The sequence below is a fragment of the Molothrus ater genome, chromosome 5 (assembly GCF_012460135.2).
Source record: "Molothrus ater isolate BHLD 08-10-18 breed brown headed cowbird chromosome 5, BPBGC_Mater_1.1, whole genome shotgun sequence".
Lineage (NCBI taxonomy): Eukaryota > Metazoa > Chordata > Aves > Passeriformes > Icteridae > Molothrus > Molothrus ater.
In genome coordinates this window covers 45,207,970-45,226,217 of record NC_050482.2, presented here as the reverse complement: position 1 = coordinate 45,226,217, position 18,248 = coordinate 45,207,970, and the positions used below count along the sequence as shown (strand labels likewise).

At 34.4% G+C, this 18,248-nt stretch overlaps 1 protein-coding gene across 1 annotated transcript in view; it reads right to left on the bottom strand.

The window, feature by feature from the left end:
- CFAP54 (cilia and flagella associated protein 54) overlaps positions 1 to 18,248 on the bottom strand; it is a 128,231-nt gene that overhangs the window by 41,648 nt on the left and 68,335 nt on the right. Inside the window, exons 34-50 of the mRNA XM_036401171.1 lie at positions 17,941 to 18,037; positions 15,155 to 15,244; positions 14,384 to 14,510; positions 13,550 to 13,643; positions 12,441 to 12,580; positions 10,671 to 10,889; positions 10,105 to 10,241; positions 8,242 to 8,390; positions 7,337 to 7,564; positions 6,907 to 7,130; positions 6,671 to 6,806; positions 4,975 to 5,089; positions 4,267 to 4,425; positions 3,529 to 3,726; positions 2,580 to 2,667; positions 1,943 to 2,149; positions 311 to 377 (exon numbers count right to left, since the gene is read on the bottom strand). Of these exons, the coding sequence (XP_036257064.1) occupies positions 311 to 377; positions 1,943 to 2,149; positions 2,580 to 2,667; positions 3,529 to 3,726; positions 4,267 to 4,425; positions 4,975 to 5,089; positions 6,671 to 6,806; positions 6,907 to 7,130; positions 7,337 to 7,564; positions 8,242 to 8,390; positions 10,105 to 10,241; positions 10,671 to 10,889; positions 12,441 to 12,580; positions 13,550 to 13,643; positions 14,384 to 14,510; positions 15,155 to 15,244; positions 17,941 to 18,037 (2,475 nt within the window). The remainder of the gene's footprint in view (positions 1 to 310; positions 378 to 1,942; positions 2,150 to 2,579; positions 2,668 to 3,528; positions 3,727 to 4,266; positions 4,426 to 4,974; positions 5,090 to 6,670; positions 6,807 to 6,906; positions 7,131 to 7,336; positions 7,565 to 8,241; positions 8,391 to 10,104; positions 10,242 to 10,670; positions 10,890 to 12,440; positions 12,581 to 13,549; positions 13,644 to 14,383; positions 14,511 to 15,154; positions 15,245 to 17,940; positions 18,038 to 18,248) is intronic.

Below are 18,248 nucleotides of genomic sequence, written 5' to 3'. Positions count from 1 at the left end.
GAGCAGAACACTTCAAGAGAAGAAAAATATATTTGACTATCAAATGTTTTAGTCATCTTCCCTTTTCAGTATTTTTTCTCTGAGACACTCTAGCCTCCTATTGAAGTGATAATTTTTAGGCTATAATATAGAAATAATGTTAAAAAAATCAAAGAATAAAAACATTGTATCTAATATGCATAAATTGTCAACTACCTGTGATCTCCATTTTTCCTTTACCACCAAAACAAGAAAAGAATTATTTCAACAGAGGGTCATTTTAGAAGCAATTTGTTAACTTCATGAAAATGAACTGAAATTGCATTCTTACCTTAAAAAGCATTGCAGAAAAATAGCAGTATTTTGTTCTTAATCTTATCTTTGATGTTGTTATATACCTAAAGCACAACAAATAATAAGAAATATTAATGTACCCATCAATATAAATTATTAAAATCCTTGGGTTTTTAGTCTAATGTGATAATAATACTAACACAATTTAGATGTTTTTCTACTGAAAACAACTGCCTGTTTTTAAATAGGTGCTCAGCCATACCATGCAAAGAAGCTTTTGACCAAAGATGGTCTAGACAACTCCCTTTGTCTAGACTATCTTCAAACTTACAGGAGAAACACAGGCAATCTAGGTGCAAACTCCATCTCATACAAAACTAAAAACATAAAGCAGATTAGGCAACTCACACTTTAAAGTGTATTTCTTTCCAAAAAGGAAGCCTAAGATAACTAATACATGGAGTTTAACATGGCAGGTGTCTAGCTAAATGTAATGATTCCCCCACAGTATCTCACCAGAGCCTTAAACCGTCCTGGAAGCAATCCTAGAAATCTTTACTTAACAATCCTAGAAATCTTTACTTCAATATTAGAATCCTTTCATCTGCATTTTACAGCCTATGATTAAGTTGTTGTAGAAAGAACAACTCAAGAGAAAGATGTTTAACAGCCCAAGTCAGATCTAAACACAAAAGAAACACCTGAGGGAGAAGCCAGGAGGACAGCTCCCTCCAAATCCTGCCAGGATTTGGGATGGACATATTAGCAGCACAGGGATAGTATCCAGTGCAGCAGATAGGTGCCACAAACACCTGTAAAGGCAGCTGGGCACTTGGTCTCACCTAACGGGACCCGAGACTGAGCCACAGCTCTGAATTAAAAGAGATGTCCTTTTTAATCAAGTTAAATTCACTCCTTTGCCTTTTGGGTGCTAATTCTAAGTGTGGCAATGCCACTTCATTCTGAAATACCCATGCTACTACTTGCAAAGCTACCTTGGCTTATATTTTACAGTGCTATTAATACAACCTGCTTCACAGGTAAGGCAATTTACTCAAAGATGAAACTCTGCCCTTTCATGGTTTATAGCATTTCTAAGGTCATTTAATGCTGCCTTGGGTACGTCTAGATTTATATTTTGTACAATACATTGAGGAACAGCTCAGAATTACATACACAGTGTTTTACCAGCAGTGAAGGAGTACTGGATGGAAATATTTATTGATGGTAGATTTTTATACAGTAAATAAAATTTCATTTAGTTCTAATTCACCAGAAAGCTAGTACTTTAGGCAGTAAATCTGACCTCAAGATACATTAATATTTAAGACATGCAGTAACTTGGAAAATATTGATTTTCAATCAAAATATCATATGACTGTAAAATCCTTGCACTTATGACTTTTTATCATTTTGTTTTCTTTTAATGATCTCTCCATATAACATACAGCTGCATTTATGATCAAAGATGAGCACTCTAGAAAAGGGAAAAACCAATATTCTTCAAAGAAGCAAATTTCTCCCTAAAAGGAAGAACTACTCTGCTTTTGATGAGTCCTTTTTATATCAACTCATTATTGGTCTTTAATTAATTTGAAGTTGCCTCATATCTTGGATGAGCAATTTGTTTAAAACAGGATAGAAATACATATATGGGTATGATACTTACTGAGCTATCTTAGCCACTAGGACTGCTGCATGTAAACATCCCCAAGCTCCAGCCTGAGAAAGAAATTTCTCACTCATATCAGTTGATCTTCCAACTGCAAAGCAGTCTCTAGCATCTTTTGGAAAACTTAACTCTTGCCAGGTGTTAAGAGCATCAGCAATGTTGAGTGTTTCATCAAGGGATTGACACCAGTATTTAAAAGCAGCTCTGTAACATCAAAAATACCATCATATTGCTGACATTTTCCCAAGTGGAAGATAAGATCTGCTTCGTTTTTTCTTTATTGCCTGAGATTTAACTAATTCTGATTGGGTCAAAAATTGAAGTACATTTTCTATAACAAAAAAAAAGAGATACCATTCCTGGTCAAGGGACTTATTTGGACTCAAATTAAATTATCAAGCCATAGACATTACTTCTTTAAAATAAAAATGTATCATTAATTTGCTCAACGGCAATTAGGTAGCTAAGAAAAATAAACAATGTATAGGAAAAAGCCCTCTCAAAATACAGCTAATAGTAAGTTAGATGAAAGAACAAATGGACAGCACAAGAACTTACGAGACAGTTAAGAGGTATAGGAGTGAGAATTTAAAAAAATGAAACTGTGCTCTTTTATAAGCCAGTAACTATGTACCTTTTATTTCCAGCATAAAAGTGAAGATTTCCAAGTTCATGTAGAGCCTGTACCTTGAGGTCTCTCTGGCTACTCATTTCAAGGATTCCTGTAATTTATTTTTCATCAATTAAAAAAAAAATTATCATATCATTAAAAAGGTTACTGAACCTTGCACAAATTTGGCATGAGTAGACATGAATTCACATGTAATTCAATGCATGAATTTTTTTTTATTTATTGGTCTTGTACATTTTACCTTCAAATGTACCATTTCTTATTACAACTAACTTTGAAAGCAAAAATAAGATATATGGACCTGTTTACTTAATCTTTTGTATTTTTGTTTTGTCAGGCCTCTCAAATTTCTTCCTGTTCACAAGATAAACTGGAAAGAAGGTCATTGGCCCTGCTAAACAACTCTGCCTGCATACAGCACAGAAACACTCTCACAGACACATTTTTGGAACCTATGCTGCAAATAAAACCACTTAGAGCTACTGCACTTGACCTGTTTAGCCATACAGCAAAATCAGGAGCTGTGACTGTATGAGTAAAGCCAGGCCAGAATGTAAGATGGAAACCAAGTAACTAAGTCACATATCCAAATACACAGAATCTAAAGTCTGTTTGCTAGGAAAAAAAAAACTGTCATGGAATTAAAATGAATCTGCTAAACATTATATCAAATTCTGAACTGGGGATTAATCAGCACAACACCACTGAAGTAATGCTTTTTCATAAAATGAGATAACCATAACAATTATGAACCAACTAGCGGCTTGTTTAGGATCTAAAGCAGATTTCCTCAATTGAGAGGAAGAAGGTTGTACTTTCCTAGAAACCAGCCTTCAGAGAGTTACAGCTGTCTGACAGAGGAAAAATACCACTGGAATAAACATACATAAACATAGATAGGCAGAATGTTGTTACTTTTGATCTGCAAGCAGAAATTTATGAAAAAAATTACCTATTGTTTGTTCATAGGAAGATATAATTACTGAAAGGTGTGACTTTGGTATCGGTCTGCCCTCAACCATACTGGAGAAATTATATTTTTCTTGAGAAAGGTCACACGGTGTCGGTAGAAATATCACTTCATCTACCATGCTAAATTTCAGCTTCCTGCTTGAAGAGATAGGACTGCTGATTGCTCTTCCAGCATTTTCTAGATAGGAAAAGTGATTTATATGATCAATTTGTTTATATGATAAAATCAGTTGTTTATATGATCAGTTTGCTATATTTCTACCACCCCAAATATTTCCAAAACATGTTAATCAAACTAATACAAAATTCCTGTGTACCCTATTTCCATTTAGTTTCCTATGCTCTAATTCTGTGTGTCTCCTAATTAAACTCATTGGACATAATTCATTGGTCAGTGTAACCAAAGGGTATGTGCTCTGTTAATGAAAATAAACTTGGAAAGATCTACCAGTCAGTCCTCTGACAGAAATATGGCTGCAGACAGACAGGTGAAACAGCTGCATGGAAAAAATAAGTATCATCCAACTATTAGACAAATCATAGGAAATAAGGGTTATAGCTTGTGCTTATAGAACTTCAAATTTAACTTCATATTCTATTTTTTTTCTAATTGTCAGTAACTAAACTTGAATTTAGAAAAATCTGTTCCTTTCACTCTTTGCTATTTTAACTGCATATGCACTTTATTAAGGGCAAAACACTTCAATGAAGCACTCACCTTGTGTGTGTGCAAGAAATAATGAAAGTAGTTTCCTGCTGTGTCTCAGTGCTCTGCTTTGATATTTAGATTTTTCTAGAGTTTCTTTAAAACATTTCAGTGTATCATTCACATCAAGAGGCACACAAACTAGGGCTTTTGCTTGATTGTGATCTAAAGCTAATTAATAATTATGGAGAAAAAAATCGTAATATGTAAATAAATAATGTTAGTAAATCAGCCTGTAAAACATACTTGAACATTTTCATAACATCAAAACTAAAGCATATTAAAATATTCCCCTTTTCTTGCTGTTGCTTTATGAATTATAGCAAATTATTAACCACCAGAAACATTTATTCTGTCAATAACAGTGCTATTCACACTAAATTAGGAGTACATTGCTGGATATCCAAAAATAACAAAACAAAGCTGGACCAAGACCCCCATGCTGCCTCACAGGCTGTAGGTTATCTGGCACCTGCTTTTCTCTGCTTTCAGACATAGTCTGAATATATTCTGAAAGATCTTGACAACATTACAATACATCCAAAATATCAAGAACACTAATTTGAAGACAAAGCTCAGTTTATAATAAAATACAAATTGTAGGAGAATTGGAAGACTATGATAAGGAACAGAAACAGAATTTATAAAAACAATTCAGTATGAAACAAAGACAAAACTCTGGGAGAAAAGAGAACACACAATACTGAATTGTGCTCTGACCTGTACAATCATTATTTGTTGGAGGTTTGAAAAAGCATCCAGGAAAAACCCCTTCACTGGCAGAACGAGCAACAGGCAGCTGTAATTTGTACCCTATGTAGTTTCTGCATCTCATCTAAAAAGCAGGATTTGTTTCATAAGAACTGAATAATATTAAGAAAAATTGACATTTAGTTCTTACCGTTAAATACCTATATACTCAGTCACATGACAAAATAAAAGAGGACTAATTAAGAAAGACACCAGTGGCCCGTAACTGTAACTAGTACTTTTGTCAGTAAGAGGTGAAACATTCACACCTAAATATTGCATATAAGTGTTTCAAAGTTACTGCACTAAACTTGTCTCTTACTTGGTATTTGCCATAATCATTAGCAACTCCTTGATGTTCTGCAAATATTCCACCTTTTTTTTTCCAGATGAATGCATGCTTGCACAGAACCTGTCACTAAGCATGCCTAAAGGACATGTTGCCTGGGAAACACAATGGAATGCTAAATACAGAGGTACAAAATAGCTCTAAGCAAGTAACCACAGCAGCCTAACTGGCAGAGAAGCAAACTTCCAGACTTCTATAAAGGACTAATCCACAAAAGACTTTTTACCTTGCTAATGTAGTTACACCACTTTAGAAGCAGAAGGATCAACAGAACTAGTTCTACAATTCTCTGAATGGCATTTATTTATGAAATGTAACCATAAACTCCAAATTTCTTACCTGAAATCCTTACTACTATTACCTAACACTAGTCTTTAATCTGTAAGCTGTCTTTTTAAATTATGATTACTTTTCCACAGCTCAGTTACCAGCACTATGAGGGTACCACTATGCTGTGGTGCCCTTCTACAGACAAAGAACCATGTTTGAATGGCTGGGCCAGAGAGAGCCAGTAGGAAACAGAGAACAGAGCTCCTGACCTGCCCTTGTGAGCCACAGGCGACTTCAGAGTCCCTGCACACCCTGGGCACCGCTGTGCTGTGGTAAGGCCATGGCTCCTGAACCCCATGTCCAGAACAAACCTCTTTGGTACTCCAAATCCCACTTCCCCCTCCTCTCCTTCAAGTCCTCTCTTTACTTTAGTGATAGAAATATCCTAAAAATATCCACAGTGAAACTGACTTCAGCAAAACTTCTTAGGAATAAACCTTACATTTAAAAAAACAGTGGGAAACTAATTTCTAATAGCTAATTCAATGAAAAATTTCCTACTGGCACTGTTAAGCAAATAGATAGAGCCACAGCTTTTAATGAGAGGAACTTGCTGAGCTGCTTAGGGTTTTTTTTTTGGTGGCAATCAAGTTTTTTAAAGTTTTTTAATCGGCATTGTGTGTGTTTGGTTTAACTCAATTTTATTAACTTTTGGAGCAGTGTTCCAAAGCAGAAGCAAAGCAATATCCAAATAAATATTTTAAGGTTAAAAGAGTGGCATCAAGAAATAACATGAAATTAGATTTAGGCTTATAATATGGAATGGGTGCGTTGTGCATGGAAAAAATGTCCTCTGGGTCACCTGCTGCTCTTGGAATCATGTCATACAAGCCTTTTCATGCACTTCAATCAATTATGTTCACTAATTTGTTATAATTGACTATTTGGGAACATATCAGAGAGCATATTAAGCTAATCAGTGAAAGTGCTTCTCCACATTTAGCTCACATTATGAGTCAGTGCCCCAAAAAGAAATCTGTGTTTCACCTTTTGTGCATCATCAGACTGATATTTTGTGAAATGAGATTCATGGCTGTCTGAGCCACTGAACTGCTGTATTCTCTCCAGCAGCTGCCTCTGAGCATACACCAGGAGTGGACTCACTTGTTCTGTGAACCTCTCACTGGAAAAAAAAACAAAGTGTAGTAATTAGGCAATATAATGGTATAATAAACTATATAATATTAACTTTTTTGGGGTTTTTTAGAGCTGGTATAACTTACTGTGTAAATATGTTAAATTGTACAGCTATGTGCACCAGTGCTTCCCACTTCTTCATATGATATAACAATTCTATTGTTTTAAGAACCAGATTGCATATCCATCTCAGGTCAACCACATTCACATCATCTATGGGAGGCTGGGGGTGAAGATTAGAACCACCATTCTCATCCGCAATACCTCCTAAACAACTGGGAATGCAAAACTCTCCTTCGGGATCCACAATCTACAGTCAAGAAACATTATTATACCTGTTATTTTCAAATGTGCTTTTAGGACAAATCAATGACAGAGATCAGAAACTACTGTAATCATCTAAAAAACTTGTTACAGAGAGTAACTTGAAGATACCAGAATATAATGCAAGAAAGCGAAAACTCTCTCCAGTGAAAATGTGATAATCAAGAGTTGTCTTAATAGAACAATTTTTACCTTAAGAGAACTGCTTGCTTGTAGGTCAATTATCATATCAATGATCATGTCTGATGCAAAATAAAATGGCAACCAGATGGTGTTGCAAAGAAGATCCCAGGTGATGGGAAATGCACCCATATGGGAACGTGACTGGTTAGCAATCACTTGAAATTCTTGAGTATAGCTCCAAAGATCTCGACAAGCATTTTGAAGCAATGTCCAGTGGCCACCACGGTGAGCAAGAACCTGTGTATACCATTCAAAATATAACTATAGCTTGGAAAGGCAGAAATTAAAAGCTTCATTCTTTTATTGCTAAACTTAGGCATAAATAGTCTTTCAGAATTACAGTCTAGGCATTACAAAACCTTAATTTTTACCTTTTCATAGGAGGACTATAAGTGAATTTAATTGTAGGTTTTGGTGTAAGTATAAGAAATAAAAATTAATTCACACCACCTATAGGTGTGCTTTTACTTGGGTTTAGAAGGTTTTATGGGAAGAGTAGTTAGTCTGCATTTCCCTTCAACCACTGGTTCTCCTGTTTCTAGTGTGAGATTCACTAAGACCTGTAAAGAGAAAGTTAAATCTGCAAGTATTTTCAGAAAAATTTAACAAACATGAGAAGGAAAGTTACAAAGGTGGAATGAAAAAGAGAACAATTACATAAATTACTGAATGTCTGATACAATATATATTATGATAGGTGATATGTCTGACATTTCATACATTGTACTTGGACATTTTTCAGAAGATGAGAAAACATTACTTTTAAACAGTGAATTTACTTTTAATTTCCTGCGGTCATTTCATGTAAAAAGCAGTAAGTATTGCAAGACATGCTTAATGCATTAATTACTCATACTTAGTAATTAATACTACTTAGTAATATATAGTTTAATAAGAAACCAACCACATCTTACCACTGCTCTTTTCAAATGCAAGAAGATGCTTGAAAAATGCTTCAGTAAAAGGGCAGTTGATGGAACCTGATCCTGTTTGTCGGTCTTTGCTGTTCGACTTCGAGGAGTTCGACTCTGTTTATTTCTGGTTTTAGGAGATTTACCTGTGGCTGAAAACAAAAAGCTCCCTTGTTAAAATTGAGTTGAAGTTCTCAAAAAAAAAAAAAAAGAAAAAAACAATCAGCTAGGATTTTCCTGTGGCAGCTAAATACTTAAATGTTGGGAAATGCCAATGTTAAGGTTATCATGTCTGTAAGGTTATGATATTTAAAATACACTATGCTTTTTCTTAGGAATTGGGATGAAAACGAGTTTGAGCAAAATACTAATGGGTACCAAATAGCTTTCAGCCTCAAAGTCAAAACACAATCCTCATTTAAGTTCTAGGAAGAAATCACCATGACAAGAAATCTCTTGGCAAGCTTGTCAGAATCTTTCTTAAACAGAAACCTCTTAAAGTAGATGCTAGGAAGAAAGGAGGATTTCTGATAAATTCTGTGGTATGTGTAGAATTCCTTCATTATTTAATTCACTATCAAATATCCCCCAAGGGGAAAGGGAAAGGTTCATGGTAATGGAATATGGTAATATCTGAACTATAGGGTTCAGGCAGAAGCTAATTCCTATATAATACTTGAACTCTATGGCAAACTACACATTTCACATAATTCTTTTAAGCTGCAAATGCTCAGAGATAGTAAAGAGGACTTTTATCAGGTTTCAGCCAATTTCAGTGTGTCTCAGTGACTGGTAAGCATCAAGGCAAAGGTGTTTCTGTAAAAGTAGTCTGCTGCAAAGAGAACCAGTGAGACAGAGAAATGCAAGTGCTAGTTTTTGTCACACCTCCTTGGAGAAGGCAAAGAGGACAGCTGATTTTACCTAAGGAAGTCCTACATGGAAATACAGGAGAAATTTGATCTTTACTGCCATGGCAAGAATGTGTCCCTGAAGAGATATTGAAAAGACCAGGCCTGTGATTACTTGTTGAACTTCTGGAGCCTATGCAGACTTTGTGCTGACTTGTACACTACCACTGACATCTGAGGAAGTCAAAGTCCTGCATTTCACAATTACCCACAGATAGGAGCCCTTTGGCTCCTATTGGAACCTCATAGATTAAAAATAGCTAGTATAATAATAAATGTTAAATGTGAAACACAGAGAAATTAAATAAAAGTGGTAGAAAATAAATTGTTCCTGAGGTAGCTTCTGACAGAGGGAAACACTGGGGAGAAAGCAGTAGAGAAGGAAAATTAAATTCTACTTATAATTTGAAAGATAATAATAAGCTTCAGTCTATAACTTTAAAAACTACTTACAGAATGACCCAGGGAAATTTTGACCTGCTAGGAAATGTAAAGGAAACTACCAATCAGTTACAAGCCTCAGAAACTGAAAGAAATTATCAATGCATTCAGAATAATTCCAAATATTATCAATTTAAGATGTGTAGGTAGTCTGGTATCTGCAAACCTAAAGCTAGTATCATTATTCTTTTTTCAACTTACAAACTTACTAATAAATTATAGGATAAAGAATAACTAATTGATAAAATGTAACATATTTATTAACACATTAAAAAATGCTCAGAATTATTAGATATGCCACATCACTTACTATGACTTCTGTTATACTAGGTATGCCAAAAAAAATGGATGACAATAGGAGGAAACCTAGAAATATCTTCTATGTCTTGGCATGACTGACTGTTTTTCCAAAGGTGACGTGGACAACTAATAATGGAGGTCAAGAGAGCCAGAAATCAAGAGAAACAAAAAGTTAAGTTGAAACTGATTTCAGTTGTGCACCAATAAAAATTCTTACAGGTTTGGGTTTCAGTCTCTTCTGACTTTTCAGGGAGAGAAGGAGTTGGTTTTCCTGTGTTATCATCTGCAGCTTCCCTTGCCAATACAGTGCCAGAATTGTTTAACGAGAATATCTCAGGATCCAAAATATTGTAACTGCAAAATGGGAGAAAGTGCAAAATGGGAGAAAGAAGAAAACACAAAAAAACCCTCCATATATGATATCAAAAAGAATTTTTATGTACATACACAAAATTCAGTGTCTCAGAAGTGATTACTTTCCAGTAGCTTCAGAAATAAGAAATAATGAATGATAGCCAAATGTTATAAGGAACCAAAAAATAACTTAGTATAGTATATTTCAAAGCTTTCATCTCACCAATGGAGTTAGCAACCAAAACTGTGCCTGATGTCCACAGGATGGAAAGCAAAACTTTTTACATAGTAACAAGTAATTTGTATTTGAAAGCTGAACTGTTCATATGAATATGAATATATATATTGTATGTCAGATCTGTCTGCAGTAACAGCAATAACACAATAATCTCTATTAATAGCAATCACTGATAGTGCAGTAAGATGTACCTGTCCAGATGCTGTGAACCACTAATTCCAATGTTATATTGCCCTTCCAGGTTCTTTTGAAATAGATGGTAGTGTGCAAGGGCCAGATAGATATTCATCTGAGACTTCCAGGGCATCTCTTCAAGACACATTTGACAAAAGTGACTTCGGATTACATACTTAGTCAGCAGCATCACTAAGGTTTCATGAGCCAATTTCTTCAACTTATCCTTGGCTTTGCTAAACCAAAACATATGAAGTAGCAAGAAATGAAACTGTTTTCTTGAAGCTCTAGAAAAAAAGTCCTGGTAAAGATACACAGATATTCTGTTGCATCTCTCCAGATTAATATGCATAAGCATATGACATATTTCTAAATAAAAGACTTTTGCTTTAGTCAAGAAAAGCAACTGTGCTTTCCCTCTTTGCGTGCACTTAACACTCAATAAATCCCATTTTATATTTTACCAGCTTCCATAAGATAATTGTCTCAGTACTTTAAACAGTTTAGATCATTTTGAAGTTATTTGTCCCTGAATCGTACAGATTATTATAGCAAATATAATGTGCTTCAAAGTCAATTCAGGAGGGTCTTCTATTATACTATAAATCTGGATTTTGGTTTTTTTTATTGCTTTGCTAGTGAAGCACATTCAGTATGAAGAGAACATAGTATTTCAAATCTGGATGCCTGCTTTTAATTTCCAGCCAAAGTTTTTTAAGGTTTCCCTGAGAGATGAAAAAATTCTGCATTACTTGACAAACATACAATGCTATATTCAAACCAAATCTCATTTTTTAAAAATTAACTGTAAACTGATTCCTTTATTAATCTAAATTATTTTTCTGCCTATTTTTCACCTTTAAAATGTGGGCAGAATATTATACCACATACAATTTTGATTATATTATACAGCATTACTGTTATGTAAGACACAAAAGAGTAGCTGACAAAAACCCAAGATAGGTTAAACATCCTCTCTTCTGCTGAAAGCCATGAAAATCATTTTGAGTAAGGTAGGATTTCTTCTGTCAAGCAGGAATAATAACATTTTTGGATGGTTTAGGTGAGTATTTAGAAGATTATATGGAAACTTTTTTTAGGTTATTTAAGACACTTCCAGAATCAGTTACATGATTGCTTATGTGCAAATATTTATAGTTTCCTATTTGCTAATTACTGTAAGTGACCAAAGGACCAAGTTATGAGTACTACACATTCTTTTAGGTCAGAAGGTAATGTTATTGGCAAGTTAAACAAATATAAACAAATACTTGCCAAAAGAAGAGGTGAATTACTTTTTTTTTCCAAAAAACAGTTCTGGGGAAGCTACAAGACAGATAGTCCAAAAAGGCTAGCACAAGGTCCACAAAAATCATTCTGAAACTACTACTACTATTAAGTTATTTATTTAATAATAAATATTTTTATTAGCTTTGTAACAGATAAACTCCCCAACACAGTTTGAAAAGCATTAAAATACTCAGATTATCAGAGCTTTTCCACCTTGATGAATCAACATGCTCAAGCTAACACAACTGAAATACAATCTTTGATTATTAATACAAAAACTTGAAATCATTAACAGCTATTAAACCAAAATGCAACAGATTTTGTTTCATTGAGTGGAAACCAATTTTATACTAAAGTACATCAGGAAAATGAGAGGACTGTGCAGAAACTAGTCTCTTTGTTATAATACAAAAACTAAAATACACACTTAATTGTAATCTAAATTCCAGTCAAAATATTTTTTTCTGTATATAAGCCTGAAAACTGTGTTCATTTACTTTTGTGTTTCTGAAGATTTCATTGTATCTGGATTTTTCATTAAATACTCTCTGAGAGGTCCTTTCTTAGACACAGCTTGTTTTGTTGCTTTCTTTGAAGGTGATGCCTTTGGTTTCCCTGAAGGTGAGGTATTCTTTCCCTTTAAAAAAAAAGTCTTGCGTCAAAATCTTAAATATACTTCACATAATTATTTATACCTACATTATCAATCACCTGAGGTATAGAGCAGTTTGGCTTACATTTAAAAAAAAAATGTTCTGTTGGAACAGAACATTTAAAAAAATTCTGGAAATGGTTGTCAAAATAAGACTGCAAAAGAAGTACTTAAAAATTCCAGAAAACATCACCATTTTTTCTGGAAAGCACATGTCAAAGGCCTGACACAAAGAAGTCAGCCAGGTCCCTAAAGATTTTCTTTCATATACCAGTGTTTCCATCACAGAAATAATGATAGTTCTTTTCCTAATATTATAAACAGTAAAACTTTGCAATGCAAAAATGAAGACAGAAAAACCCTTTTCTTAATCTCAGATGCTAGCAGTATTTCAACATTACTAGAGGATTATGAAGGAGAAAGCTCTTCCTGAAAAATAATACAAATCCATTAAGATTATTAGTATCTTCCAGTAAAAGTAAAAAATTATTTTAAAATAATTCTGAACAAAAAGCCTTTACTGTGCAATTAGAACATCTGCACAAGGAGTTAACCATGAACAATTACTCATAAAAAAATCTAAGTACATATTGTACAAAAAGGCCTGAGCTGATCTCCTTTTCTGAATGTGATGGTACCCAAGACACTTCCTATTACCACCATGTTCTTTTAAAGGGAGTTGGGTAAGGCAAGTTTCTTCTGATTTCAGAATTCCTTATTTTGACTTATCTGAAATTCTCACAATTGTTGGTCTTTCAGATGAATCCCATGTCATCATTTCTTCCTGGTTTCAGAAGTGCAGAGGTCAGCTGAGGACTAGAATTTGTATTCCAAATTTTAGGAACTGTGGATATCTCTAGATGAGATTTTATGAGACAATTTTTGAAAGTTTATTTTGTTCTTATGGTATTGCTACCCAGTAAAAACACATAACTCCTTAAAAATAAAACTCACTTTCTGAACTTCTGCAGCACTTGTGCTTTCTCCCAGAGTGAGAGATCTTGCTTGTGCTGAAATTCCATCAGTACCAAGGAAGCTCTCATTCCTCCTGATGAAAAATATTTTTAAAATCATCATCATAATAATCATCATGTTAAACTCCTTTCATAGTATAAGATTATATTTGGGAACATATAGAGCACATCATGGACAATGAATTTAAAACTGCAGATTTCATTTGCAGTTTTAAATTCAAAAGACTTTCTTTCCTTCATCCTCTTAAGAAAATAGGAAGTGTTAATTTTCAAGGTTTATTACAGAAATCTGAATTTGTGAGTAACAACTATATTACCTTCCTAATGCCTAGTAAAATCAAAAATTTTCTTCATTACCCAAATTACACTACAGAATTTTGCAAATAATTTCTTCACATCCTACTGTTTTGGTCTCTTGTAACCTCTTGTATTCCGTAAAATATATATCTCATTTTCACTGATTATTTGCCTTTCATATTTTAGAAATACTGATGTGTTTTTTTAAAAATGGGATCTTCTCAGGTAAGTGTCTACAATTGGGCTCCATTTATCTTTTCCCCACAGATTTTTTTTGACACTATAGTAGGCCCTGATCAGTTTGCTTTTGATTTAACCCATCATAGCTTCCCAAGCTATGCCAGCACCCCATAATAACAGCTGTGTAATCCATGTTCATGGAACTTCTGCAGCCTAGAAGTCATGGAAATTACTCCCAATAGGTCTTCTAATGGGTACAACTTAGAGTTTCTTTTGTAAATGTGACTCTCATGAGCCTAAGCAGTAGTTTTTCACTACTACTGTAACAGGGCTCTACCTTTTCAAGTTATTTTCCACACTCTCTGCCCACTCCAGAACACTCTGAAACTTCTCTTCATTCATGACTTTGTGCAAAAGTTGAACGAAGAACTCAAGGAAACGTGTGTGGCCTTTGAATTTAAGCACTGCAAAAAAGTAACAAATAACACAGGTGTTTATATGCTGTAAAGAATTCTGAAGTCAGCTAGGATTCCAGCTACGTATGCCTCAAAGCACTTATTTATGTCATGTTGTGTACTACTCACAGTGACACTAAAATCAGGGATACACAATGGCAGTTGCTAAATGCTTCTTGTGATTGGGTATCCAGAATCATAAGCTCATTCTATTTAATACACTCCTAGAATTACAAACATTATAGAGACAGTGATTTCTGTGAATTCCTCTTCCAGTGAAGTAATTTAATGTGGAAATGGGGTACCTCAATTTTGAAAGAACATTCCATACAAAGAGAATCTTTGAAAAATTTGGCACATTTTTTAAATTTACTTGTTTCTAAGGTTATTAGAAAACATACATGATTCAATTTAAAATATTAATATTTTATATACTTAGCATGAACACCCCAAATAATTGGTTGCATTCAATTCTCTATGTGTTTATAGTGAGAACTTTTTATAAGCGATGTTTCACTTGATTTTGTATATTTGAGAACCAAATGAAGTTAACATTCCCAAGAGCTTATTCCAAGCAAGAATGAGATTGCTAAACTGGCAACTCTCTGAAGTAAAGGAGCCCTTACAATTAATATAAACAGCAACTACCCTACCTTCTCGATAAGCACGGTCTGATGGCCAACATGAAATTACAGGGTAGAGTAACAAAGGAGATTCCTTTCCTGTAAGCTGTGTTCCAGGACCTGCATCAATAACCAAATGAAATCCATTATGAAAAGCAGGAAGAACATACAATAAAAACTCCACTTATAACTGACAAAAAAAAAATCCTTCTCTAGCACAGAGAGAGGATGTCTGGAGTTCATCAGAGGTCTAATAAAGAGCCATGAAAATCATATGTGGAGAAGAATGTGCAGAAAGGACATGACAAAAATGTATTTAAGGCTATACAGCAAGAACTGTTCCCATGATACTGCTATTGACTAATGCTTACATTCATGCTCTGCATATGGATAATGTAAGTAGGTAGAGGATTCTTTTTTCTTAAGCTAAATATTTACAAAAATAGATGAATAGAAATTCAGTTATAGTCTATAAATAATATACTTTATATAGAATACACAGATATGGACAGTATACAGAATATATAGGACAATAACTTGGATTCAAGTTTCTGGCAGTTAAACACAACAGCTGATTAAACATTACCAGCTAACAAGCACCAAAACAATGTTACACATACTGCTTGTTATATTTCCTTCATAAAGAAAAATAATCTACAAATTTTGTGCTTAGACAAGTCCTGTGGTTGAAAAACATCAATGCAGCAAATCCCTGAAAAAAGCAAGATTAAAAATGCACTCTGGAACCAGTTGTAATTGTGGATCAATAGCTACAACCTCCAGTGAGAGCAGTTTAGATCTGTTGGATGTAAATAATGTCCAACTAAGTAGGACAGCCAGCAGGAAAAGCAGACTTTTAAAAATTTTCTTTTTAGGACACCCTTTCTTAGTACTCTCTCCCATTTGACAAGTTCAAAAATATGTTGCTCCAAATAAGCATTTTCACAAAGAAAAATATGTCCCAAATTTTTTTAAATGGGAAAATATTTGAAATTTCAGAATATTTTGGTTTTCTCTTCTTTTGAAAGAAGCAGATTCAGCTCTTTTCCATTTTTCTTGTAGACTATCATTAATGGAATGCTAAGTGTTGATCCAATTATAAGGATTTCCTATGACATGGCTTTTTCCAAAACGCTTTTAACAGCATGCCCTACAGGCGTGCACATTGCCCTAAACCATTAATACATATTTGTAAGGACAGCTGTAAGCTTTGCATGGCCACACCAAAAGGCTTCTTCTCAGTTTGTATCCTGAAACTATTGACAAATAGGCTATTTCAACAACAGAGCAGACTTTAGTGATCAATTATTTGCCAGCTACTGAAAATGTGGGTTTTTTCTAACTGATCTATTAATTTAACTTTCTATTAATTAATCAACATGATTGTCAATTAACTTACAGAATTCTTTCCTTATGTGACTTGTTCTGCAGGAATGCAGGCATCAATGTGAGCAAAAATGAAGGATTATTGCACAGATTAATGGAATTTTTCCATCACTCCTTATCCTATTTTTCACAAGAATACTTTCTCTTCTGAAGAAATGCATGTACAGAGGTGATGGATGATAACTAGAACATGAGGAGTGTGGTCTTGCAGTAAAGGCCAGCTGCATACTGGGCTATACTAGAAACAGCATGGCCAGCAGGTCAGGGGGCATGACTAGTCCCCTCTATTCAGCACTAAAATAGATGTGAGACCACATCTAGGTTACTGTGCCTGGGTTTGGGCACTGCAGTACAAGATACCAACATAGCAAAGTTGAGAGAAGGACAGACAAGACAACAATGAGCTATAGTGCACGAAGAGGCTGAGGGAACTGGGTTTCTTCAGTCTTAGGAAGAGAAGGCTAAGAGGAATCTATACTTACCTAACAGGAGAAATACAGAATGTGGAGACAGACTCTCCTCACTGACAGCACAACAGGTAATTGAAACAAGCCAGAAATCAGAAAATTCCAAAGACAACTAAAGAAAACCTCTCTAACCATAAGAGTGGTTAACTATCAGAACAGGTTGCCCATAAAGGTTATGAAATCTCTTTCTTCAGAAAGATTCAAAACTTGACTGGACAAGCCTCAGAGCAAGCTGATGTAGTTGTACCTGTTTTGAGAAGGGGGATAGAATAAATACCTTCCAACCTATACTACTCTACCATTCTACCTAGGTACCAATCAGAGGTGTCTCTGAGATTAAGTTCTAACCAAATTTTCTTTATAATTCTTACTTGTTAATTCATCTAACTTTGGCAGGATTATTAGCCAGAAAATTATTGTGCTTGATCCAGAATCCAAGATACTTTAAAATATGTTTATTCATTCCCTAGTTAAAAGGCAGTTAAATACTAGCATGCATGCAATTCCCTCACAAAAAGAACAATTTCTGTTAAATTTCTTCAGGGAGAGTTTTCTCCACTAAAATTTCCAGCAGTGGTCATTACTACTAGCATTGGTGGGGTATTAAGACAAGCTATAAATGGACAGTGGTCTTTGCCACTGCATTTTCTGAATTAAAAAGATAAAGCAAGCCTAAATAACATGGAATCCAATTTAAACAGATTGGAAGAACATAAAGATTTGCAGAATTGTTCACAAAGGAATATTCCTTTTAAAGAAGAAATGAGTGTTCCAGTGGAAATTACAAAAATATGAATGCACACATCATCACCAGGTGATCATTACCAAGATCATTATTGCTTTGGTTGAGTCATCATGGAAGATATAAGAAGTAAAAGTATTGTTCAGTAAATGTAGTTTTTTCAAACAAGCAATAGAAAACTCCATAGACAAAGGTAAGACATGTTTCAACAGTACACCCACCTGGTTCTATCAGTTTGAGTAGACTTGATTCAAGAGAATTTAGATTTTCTGCTGCTTTTGCCATTGCAGCTAAATGGGATGCCCTTGAGGAACGTCTCTGAAATATTGAATACTTTGTTATGAAAGCTTAGCTTTAACTTACCTAAAACCAGCTTGTCAATAGTGGAATCTAGCTTAGATCACAAGTCTTCTAAATCTATATCTTATAATTTCATCAATATTGTATTATTTTTCTTTTCTGGTGAAATAGAAATTATGTTCATGACTTTTTTGGCACAGCATATTTTGTCAAGCATGGGGACTCCCAA